Source organism: Rhea americana, unplaced genomic scaffold, assembly GCF_003343005.1.
Source record: "Rhea americana isolate MKP2758 unplaced genomic scaffold, rheAme1 scaffold_315, whole genome shotgun sequence".
NCBI classification, from domain to species: Eukaryota; Metazoa; Chordata; class Aves; order Rheiformes; family Rheidae; genus Rhea; species Rhea americana.
In genome coordinates this window covers 235,537-246,162 of record NW_028186441.1, presented here as the reverse complement: position 1 = coordinate 246,162, position 10,626 = coordinate 235,537, and the positions used below count along the sequence as shown (strand labels likewise).

The following is a 10,626-nucleotide window of genomic DNA, read 5'->3' as shown; positions in this document are numbered from 1 at the left end:
GCAGGAGCTGGCCGTGCTGGGCGAGCTGGGCCTGCGCCTCCTCCCCAACAACGAGGTGAGCGGTGCCCGCTGCCCCGACCGCTGCGGCACGGCCCTTCGTCCACCTCGGTGCCACAGGGGCTCCAGGAGGAGCAACCTGTCACACTGCCGCGGTTTCGCAGGGCCCCAGCTCTACCCCTGCGGCGCTGGGGAGCTCCTGGGGCTGCCTGGAGTGACGTTAGTTCTGCTTACGCTGTCAGCACTTAGGGAAGGGGAGAAACTAACTGTGAGTAACAACAACTGTTGTTTATATGCAGGAGGGGAAACACTGTATTCATGAATCTGCCACTCTCTTTTATATGATCCACTGCGGAAAAGCTCTGTATAACAATGTCCTGTGGAGTAACTGGTCCATAGAGGCACTGTCCAAAATGGTCATCATTGGAAACAGCTTTAAAGGGATTGAGGAAAGGTACAGTCGTATCCCTCAGTGAAAGCTTCCTGTTTTTTCTGCTCCTTGACTCGCTGCAGCGATAACCCTCTCTTCACATGCTTTCTTCTATGCTTCCTGGTGATGATTTTCATGCAGTACATRGGCTTTGGCTTATTTTCAACTCACTGTGAAGTTTGTAGTCATCAACACTCTCTTTTCTACCCCATACTTCACTTTAGAAAGGAAATCATCTTACATGCATAAGAATATCTAGCATGTTTAATGTTAATTTACCTTGTTTCTTTTCCTGGTAGGCTGTTGTCAAGAATCCTGGAGAGAGATTATTCTTAYATAGCAAAGGTAAGAAGCACTAGCTTTGTAAATACTAATGCTTTGCATTGGCAAAACACCTATTAATGAGAAAGAAAAATTGCAAGAATAAAAAAGCCTTTAAAACCTAATTTCTTGGATGCTCTAGTATAGAAATGAATCTCCAAAAATCATATTATCTACAAAACACTGCAAACAGTGGTTTTAGTTAGCCTAAGATACAGAGAGGATGAGAATGGTATTAACACAACTTTCAAGAAAAGTTCATTTGCATCATACATAACTGTTCTCTTCAACTACTCTTAGGTCTTAAAAGGGACAGAGGAAATTGCATTTCCAACTCACCCTCAGTATATGGATACATTTAATGACACCTCCATCCACTGGTTTCCCTTGCAAAAACTCAAGGAGCTCTCCAGTGAGGTTTGGGAGTTCCTGGAAGAGCCTACTTACCAAGAATGTGACGACTTGGAGATCATCAGAAAGGAAGACAAAGTGAACCTGTGCAGTCCTACTGCAGTGGAGTCTTAACAGCTCTGCAACTGGTGCCTTGTTTTGTACGGTGTTTAATTTGTTCCCCTTCTGTCAGCAACTACATGCGCTTGAGGTTAAGCTCAAGGATTGGCAGTGTTGTTGTTATCTGCCAAACTTAGAAGTGGCAGCACCTGAAAACTGACCTTTATGGGACAGGTTTGTCTCTAAAAGAGATTATTTATTAAATGTAAAAGCTATGCTGTGGTTTATGCTCACTTAACTASAGCTAGCTAATTTAACTAAAAAAAAAGTTTTAAACCACTCATGTTGCTTAATAGTCACTTTTGCACAATTCAAAGTCTTTGTCTATACTTCTCATAATTTGAAATACCCAAAAGGGGTATTATTTCTGGAGGATTTATAGTTCAAGGTGTTAATATCCAGTTCCAAATGTAGGCTTAAAATGTCTGAGCTGAGGACTAGACAGGACTTCAGCTGTCTGGTGCCACTGAAAACAGCTCTTCAGCCACATTCTTCTGTGAAGAATTGGGTCTTTCCCCTCTAGAACATGAGGGAAGGAAGAAAGGGGAAAAAATAAAAAAACAAACTCAGTTACCATTCCTCAGTAGTGAGTTTCTCAGAGTACGTGTTCTGTGAATATGCTGGGGGGGGGGGGATCACCTCCCTTCCAGCACTGTGATCCGACACAGCAAAGAAAGGCTCCTGGACCTGACAAGGGCCTGAGGTTTAGAACACACACCAGCTTGAATGAGCCAGCAGCACACTGTGGCCTGGCTCTGAATAAGGGCACAACAATTTTCACTGTCAGCAGTTAGAGGCTGTGAAATCTTCATCACTGGAGACTTCTGAGACTCAGCTTAAATTTCTCGCAGATCTGGGGTAGGTAATAGCCCTGCTYTGAACAGAGAACGAGCTCCAAAGGTCCCTTCTAACCTTCACTTGCCTGATGATGTGAAAGGACAACTGATGGATCTCTATCAGAGGTGGCAATTAGGCTAGCCATCAGAACTGCTTGTTTCTCCTTAGCACCAACTTCCACATACAATTTTACCTGTTGACACCATTTGAACAGCTTGAAGAAAAAAAAATCCTGGCATATATCTGAAACTTCATTTACTTACAAATCCTGGCATACARCTGAAGTTTCATCTATATACAAATTTGTAACTTTTTTATTCTAAGACAGTTACATTAAAATAACAACAAGATCATCTTCACAGTTCAAGGTAGGGGCCTTATTTAGCCATATCAATGAGACTCTGGAGAGAGGTTGGCACCCAAGTCTTTTCTCCCTGTACAAATACAACACCTCTGTCAATGTAAATCACAATCCGTCCAAACGTATACAACTGTTTTCCTTCATGCCGTTTTCCAATCACAGGCATGAAAACAATATTGTGTTCCTCCGCTTTTGTTTGAATTAGGTCTTTAAAATTCATCGGCACAGAGCTGGCAGCCATGCCTATGCCTCGCTGGGCCATGTTCTCGGCCTCTCGACGCTCCTGCATGGCTTCATACTGGAAGTCTTTCCTTCGCTCTGTGTGCGTGAGATAGGCAATGTTCTCCCGAGCACCTGGTTGCATGTAGCCACCTGTTTGGGAGTGAGATGAAACATGTGAAAACAAGGTCCCAGGCCATCCCTAGCACAAGATATATAAGTAAGCTCCAATCCAGGGCACAGGAAGTATCAAATCCTGTAAAGCAGATTCATAAACTTAAGAAACAAGAATGTCTGAAAATGATTTAAGTTTTATAGTGTTAATATGATGTAGACTAGGTAGGTCAATCAGTGAACTGCAAAAGCGACAGGATTTGATGCAGTCCTCATTTGTATCTGAGCATTCACAGCAGAGGAGGATGCTGCACTGCTACTGACAAAGGGAAAAGTCTGAACTAGAATCTCACCCAAAATGAAAAAACACACCAATGAATTAGAGCTTCAGAATCTAACATTTTTAAATGATGGTCTCTGATGGTCTCTCGATAACTGACATAAARTATACTATATTCAGATTACACTGAAAGAGAATCAGTTGCTTAATGGCAGAGGCAACCAATCACCAAAAATCTGTTTTTGCTTCAGTGAAGTGCAGACAACTAAGTAACACCTTACAGGCATTACTTATGAACAGAGCAAGGTAAAAAGCATTTAGAATTTTGCTGCTCATTGAAGCTGCTGAAATGCTGATTAGCAAGGTCATAAACCTGTATTATATATATATATAAATACACACACACACACACACAGACTCACAGGAACAAAATGTTGCTTTAYTGGGAGAAGTGGAGCCACGAAAATAAGCCACCTACCAACACTAGAAGAGACAGCCCGGTTCATGATATCAAGAGCTTCATTAAATTTATCTTTGATGGATGGATGCGCCAACACTTGGTCTGAGAACATGGATTTCCAACCCAAGTACCACTTTGTGATCTCTTCATAATTGGGGCTGTTACTAAGCCAGGAGCACAGCACCTGCAAAACGGTATGACAGATCAAATTCAACAGGATAGAGAAATGGAAGAATTTATGGGAGAAAACCCTTATTATCACTTAGTATGGCTATTAATGAGCTTTCATGACTGAGAAAAGGACTGTGACAGCGTTAGGAAGCAGTCTTTAATCTGATAGGTATGAAGCTATGAGTGGCAATCACTCCATTTTACAGAAAAATTCCAGTACTGGAGCAGCAATTACTAGGCAGAAGTCACTAAAAGACTTCACTGTGAATCAAGTCCATTAAAAGTTATTCAACCTTGATTATTTCTCACCTGCAGCCACTTAGGGAAGAAGTGTTTCTCCAACAGTCCAACAAGACTGGAGACAGAAATCATTCCTTCCCAGTCAATTACCCAGTAGAATGCATCCATGTGTTGCTGGTGAGGGTTTATGATGAGCTCATTCAAACACATCCCTGGAAAATGAGGGAGGAAAGTTAGAACAGAACTTGACTCATTGTTTTTTCAGTGCTTTGACCTATTTAACTAGCAACATACATGACTGGAAGAGCAGTTGTATTGAATATTAGCCAAAAGACCTTCAAGATTTTTTGAACTGTTTGACTGCTACCTGCCTCCAAAACAATATGTAATTTCTGGAAAYGGAAACAATGTGCTGCCAGAGTTGAGAAACTTAAAACATTTTTATTTTAGACTAAAGCAGCTTTCAGCTGGCTTGCGTGGCTGAACGGTGAATTACAAGATCCCATGATGAAAGCATTAGTGTAGACCAAAATAAGGCAGGAATTACCAAAAGACATTTTATAGCACAGTATTACATATCAGCTGTCAGACTCATGTGATTCCTCTGTTCTCAACTGAGACAGAGAAACAAGACAAAAGCCACTAAGAATAATCAGAGCACTTCCCTTTTCTAAAACATCTGAAAAAATGCATGATAATACTAACACAGACAATGTAAACTTGCTGTAAACTAATTAATAATATCCCTTTGAAACAACACTGGCAACTTTGTCAATATATGTATTTTCCAGCCCTAAGGGGGAAGCTAGCAACCAGCTCATGCAAGAAATTCAGCACTGTTTGGCTTGTCTCACCTAGTTTAGGCACGATGTTTTTGACCATGAAAGCCTCCCATGACCCTGGTGTAAACACATCTTTCCAGGGCTGAAGGATAAGTTTGGCTGAGGAGTCGCTGGGATGCCATTTCTGCAGCGCATTTGCCARTTTATTTCGGATGGGAGAATACAGTGGTTCTAATCGTGCCTGCATCAGGGGAAGCCAAGGATGAATCCAAGAGTGGATTGGGACTGTGTCTGTCAAAGGATTCCAGTTTTCAACCTTGAGGCAAAACAGATAAAGATAAAAGTAAGTCTACCCTTTAATCAATAACCTCTGCCAAATGCAACATACCAGCAACTTTGGAATTTTTAGTCAACTAATTTGAAATACTAGCTCAGAACACAGCTTCACTCTAAAGCAGCTCCCCTCATCTTACCTCTTTCTGTAGCTTAGGGAAGATGAGCTGATCCAGAATGTTATCCAGTATCCATACAGGAACAACGTGTACCCAGCTATCCAAGAAGTCCACCATTGACCCACAATTCCTGGGTTGCCACTGCGTTACTATGTTTCTTACATAGGGCATCCAGATTTCCCACATCAGTCTAGGAAAAAAGCAAAGTTAAGCTTAAAACTATAGCTCCAGGCCTAAATAAACCAAATGGGTAATAGCTATTTAAAAGCTGCTTTTCTTTTAAATATAGCTGACAGCTGGATTTTATTTGACACATCAAGAGAATCATTTAAAAAGCACACATCTATCTGTTTATCTCTAAGGAAGCAGCCTTTGAAGATGTTGCACAAACTATAGTTCATGTTATTTACCTGTGAAAAGCATCTGTTGAAAGATCCTGCCCACTGTGTGATAACAGCTGATCATTTTCCAAAAGGCTCTTCCATTTGGCTATAATCTCTGTGCCATACGTACAGTCCTGGAAATAATATAAGGCATGGGCGGTCTTTATCCTTTTTCATTAATTGCAGCTGGTATCTAGAAAGAGCAGGCTGATAATAGGCTTAGCAAGAGAGAGCGTTCTCGCCCAACTCTTCTGCCACTCAAAAGGCAAGCCAGGCACTTGTAGCAGTTACCAGTAATCCCACAGGAGGAAAACTCCACTTTATGGATTTAAAATACCCCAAAGGTAGAAAGGTGATAATCTGTTCTCCACCCTCTCTCCAAGTGTATCGAGAGAACCTGGACTCTTTCACCCATCACAGGCTAAATGGCATAAAGAACAGAGAGCACAGATACAACTAATTTAAAAAACAGACTTTTCAATTTTTGCCAAAAAATTAGTACAGACTTAGCTTTCACATACTTTGTCTTCCCAGAAGCCACTGTCATAAAAGGGCTTGATTTTAATCTTACAGGCTTCTACATGGTTCACCATTTTATATGCTTCAGCATTACCRAATATCTGAGTAGTGGTAGAGAGCTTATCAACCTTTCGGATATATTTATTTTGCTCTAGCATGAGCACTGGGAGTTTTCTCTGGAGCTTTCCTCTCCTCTACCATTTAATCAACATTGTGATCAGAATGTGGGGCAAAAAGTGAAGGGAGTCAAAATAATACAGGCAACTTAACCATCGAATAAAAACTGTGAAGAAATCAAACTAATACGCACCTTGAGGGGATCCCAGTTCTTGAAGTAATCTTTCATGAGGGGATAAACTATTGCTACTGCCAAGTCCACCCTATCAGACATTCGGTACTCTTCATAGTACTTGTCTTGAAGTGTCTCAAAAATCTTTGCACACTCATCCAGGGTTAGGGGATTTTCACAACAGGGCTGCATCCGTCTCTCACACTCTTCCACCATCTCCAGGACTTTGCTGAGATTACTAATTGCTGTCTCCTCGTGAGAGAGGACTTCAGACATCTTCTGTATCTCATGGGTCAAGTTGACAACCATGTCTCTTTCGTACTGCAGCTGCCGGTCATTCTGGATGATCTCCTGCTCTGTGATGTCAATGAGAAGTTGTAAGTTGTGCTCCAGCTCAGGCAAAGCAAATCCCTGGGGCTTTGAGTCTTTGCCCAGTGGCTGCTGAGGACTGTCATCTGGAATATTGTGCTTGTGGCTAATTTGGCTGTAGCTGTAATAAACCTTCTGTTCACGGCCCGTCATATCTATAACCTTCCAACAAACAAACAAACAAAAAAAAAGCATGGCTTAAAAAAAAAAAGCCAAAAACTTATTTCATGTTTAAATTGAAAATTTGGATTTCTGAGTACCTTAATTACTCCAACAAGCTACTGATACAATCAGGTGTTCTAAGCTGTTTCTAAAAAGATCCTACTCTCCACCTGAAGATTTAGAATGAATGAATAACACTACATGGAATCAGAGCTGGAAGTAAGTGCAGAGAAAAGGYCTCTTTTTGGCCTCCGAGCTTGGAGAGAAATGTCCTCTTCCTCTAACATCAATTTTACCATTTCACCGAGTATTTCTACAAGRAGTGATAATGCAAACACTATATAATTCGTTATGGCACAAAGTCTTAGCTGATTTTATATGTTTTTAAAGACATGTAATTTTAGGTGAATAATTAAGTGCATCAAGGACAAATCTAGTTACRGTTACTTTTAAGTGGAGGGTGGTGCAGAGTATGTGCTCAGATGCACAGTCATAACAGGTACAGCTGGGCTTTCAAAGGCAGACACGCATTTAATTTATGACAAACGTGAGACAATTAAACTTAACTCATAATGAAAGACATCTAAGCTAATTTGCATTTTCCTGAGGGCAAAAGGTTGCTTGTGCTCAAGTGCCATGTTCCTGGGGACATAATAGCATGTTAAATGATTTGGTGGCAAGTCTGAGGCCTTTGATTTTCATGAGGCTGTGGACAGCTCGTTCTTATAACTATCAARATTACCAATGGCTAGAAAGCGCTCACAGTACTAGTGCAGACAAATCATTTTCCAGAGATGCCATCACTTAAGTTATCAGCCTTACCTTGACTTGAGACAGCTCCTTTTGAGGTGCTGAAAGCTGTTTGCTGATCCTGCCCTTGGCTTTCAATTCTTCTACTGTCTTATAGTTGTATTTGGGCTTTTTCTTGCCTCCATTAGGATCCTTCCTCCACTGACTGAGCTCTTTTTGAAATTCCTAAATAAAAACAAGCAGGAGTTGCAGGTTGCCTCTCTGTCATGACCCAAACTTATCTATTTTCTACAAAAAGAATACCAGCAGATTAATGAAGAATGCCRAATGCCATGCAGCAAAGTAACAGAAGTAGTAGTAAAGCTGAGTGACAAACTGGCTCAGATGCTGTGGTCCACTCAAAAATCCTAATCACGATTGTAGCAATACATTTCTGATTTTTTTTATTAAATAAAAGGAGAAAGAATACCTCCAAATGTTTTTAMTATTTTAGCCAGACAAAGAGGATTTATTCTGGGGAACTTGTAGCAAGAATACTGGAATAAAGCRAGCCAGAATTTATGAAAAGAACATTGAGTTTACAAGAAAAATAAATGCATGAAACAGTGTTATGTCTTTGGCTTCTTACCTAAAATTGGCCTAAACAGTTTTCTCTGACATAGAAGCTGATACTAGACCTGAATTTCATACAATACAATGCAACAATGAGAAGAGATATACCAAGAATCACACACACACCTCTTCAGCTTCCTCTTCTGAGTCAACAACGGGGAAGTCTTGCAAAGATTGATTGGTTCTTTCAGAACCATATGCCCCTACAGCTCCTTTGCCTTTTCTTTGTTTAGCCTCAATTGGATTGATAATACCTGAACAGGACAGTAGTTAGATCAGAAAGGATTACAGTTTAGTCAGTAAGAAAAAACTGAAAGTACTTTTCTTACAGTAACCTGAGTTATCAAATTAGCAATAACCATGTGGCCTGGCATTCTGCTTCTTACACTATAGTATCTGCTATGACTACACTAATTTCTTAGTAGTTATAAAATTACTTAATTTGTGCAGACAGTGACAAAATGCAGAGTACTATTCWCATACGTATTTCACTGTTTTCTCATTCTACTGCATGAAATAAACATCTCTTGATTCTGAGCTGACCACTCGTATCTCCCTTCTCTCTCCTTCTTCTCATACAAGCTAATGAAAGCACAGAACCGGCCTATGGGAAGTTAAACATAATTGAATATCATAAAGATTCACATAATTTATACGAGATGCCAGAAAATGAGAATGAGGTCTTAAGCCACCTCAAGATTACAATTCCTTAAAGAATCCAATCTCTTGTCCAAATTCCAAGTTAACAAAASACAAACAAACATGCAATCACAGTACCTTGAGCATTCTTCCCAAGACCTCTTCCAGGGACATAACCCATCTTCTGGAGAAGCTTCTGCCCAATTCCCTTAGTGTGCCTCTCCCAGCTTCCAAAATCCATGAAAGACTTGGTCCCCCCTACAAAGCCTTTCTGACTGGGTTTGAAATTACCACCCTATTTAAAAAACAACAAGAATTTTGTAAAGGTAATGTAATAATCAAGCTTTGCATACATCTACTGAAAACAAAGGCACCCTCCCTGAAAGATTCAGCTGTCATCCCACTGTAGTGCTGTTTTTCTGGCTCTCGATGGCAAAGAGCACCACTTTGGTGTCCATTTAAGCTGCCCATAACTTACGAACTTTCCACGCAAGTTGCYAGTTATTAGGCGCTATCACTGACTATAGCTGCACCTGCTACTGATCCTTTCTATGTTTGATAGCTAAAAATAGGGCCTGGATTTAAACCTGTAACATGTTCATACTTATCATCTTGTTCTGCAGGAAGAAACCATCCTTTAGGCTTTTAATAGTTGAAAGAAAGGAAACAAAACATAAGCATTCTTTAATTTTTAACCGCAACTGATCAAAATTAATAGGATTAGAATAGAAGGGCTCAAAAAGGAACAATATTCCCAAGGACACAGAACACTACCTAAGTATAGCTATAAAAAATAAATAAATAAATAAATAAATAATAATTAAAAAAAACAGAAAAGTTTCCTTTAACTACATATAATATCGGTTCTCTGGTTCACAATTACTCCTCCCTTTCTTGAGTACTCTATTATTGGTTCAAGAACTTTGATGCTATTATAATTCAAGCTTCATAAATGCGTGACAATTAAAAAAAACTCTGGATAACTCACTGTTTTTAACTTCTTCGGCACAAACTCTTTAGGGATTTCTTCCTGCTTAACAGGTTTTTCGTCTTCATCAGAGTCTTCTTCYGACATATCCTCAGCGGCTGACTTTTTCAGTCCAGCACTGATGAAGTTCACAGGGGCTGAGTAGTCCCTAGAACTATATATTTWAAAAAAAYGGTTTCTGTAAGCGTTCATGGCATGATTTCTGCCCCGGTGAACCCCTGCATACCCCCAAACAACCCKTGAAACGGTTCTGCTGATATCCCACCCTAAAGGGGGAATTTAAAAGCTGGCAGCGGCTAAAGCAGCGATGCGGCTGCTTGGTCTGCCCGGAAACAGCGGCGCTTGCCCCAGCGCAGCCGGAGTGGCCTGCGCGCCCCCCCGGCGCCGGTGCCCGGCCGGCCCCAGCGCGCACCGCTTGCCGCCGAAGCTGGGCCGCTCCTCGTCCGAGTCGCGCTCAGCCCACACGCCGTAGGTGGCCTCCTCCTTGCTCTGCCGGTGGCGCTGCCGGTGCGGGTTGAATTCGTTCTGCAGGTCCCAGTCCGACACCTCGAAGCTCTCCATCTCCACGCCATCCTCCCCGTCCGTCCCGTACAGGTGCGACATGGACATGGCGCCGCCGGGCACCCCCGGGCCGCTCCGCTCCGCCGCCGGGCACCCCCTGGACCGCTCGGCCCGGCCCGGCTCGGCTCGGCCCCGCCGCCGGGCACCCTCCTCCCGGCCCGGCTCAGCGACTCCGGCCCC

General features: G+C 41.8%; 2 protein-coding genes across 2 annotated transcripts; one reads left to right on the top strand and one right to left on the bottom strand.

Moving 5' to 3' along the window:
- Nucleotides 1-6: 6 nt before the first annotated feature.
- Nucleotides 7-1,473, top strand: SRRD (SRR1 domain containing). The gene is made up of 4 exons (XM_085310291.1): nt 7-55; nt 297-451; nt 727-772; nt 1,049-1,473. Exons 2-4 carry the CDS (start codon nt 339-341, stop codon nt 1,271-1,273), a joined length of 384 nt encoding a protein of 127 aa, XP_085166417.1. The 5' UTR covers nt 7-55; nt 297-338; the 3' UTR covers nt 1,274-1,473.
- A 907-nt stretch (nt 1,474-2,380) lies between these two features.
- Nucleotides 2,381-10,608, bottom strand: TFIP11 (tuftelin interacting protein 11). Its single transcript, XM_085310290.1, has 12 exons — nt 10,298-10,608; nt 9,886-10,039; nt 9,036-9,192; nt 8,385-8,512; nt 7,719-7,871; nt 6,387-6,896; nt 5,585-5,691; nt 5,196-5,364; nt 4,795-5,038; nt 4,010-4,152; nt 3,548-3,713; nt 2,381-2,828 (listed from the first exon to the last, which is right to left on the bottom strand). Exons 1-12 carry the CDS (start codon nt 10,492-10,494, stop codon nt 2,473-2,475), a joined length of 2,484 nt encoding a protein of 827 aa, XP_085166416.1. The 5' UTR covers nt 10,495-10,608; the 3' UTR covers nt 2,381-2,472.
- Between the last annotated feature and the right edge of the window lie 18 nt (nt 10,609-10,626).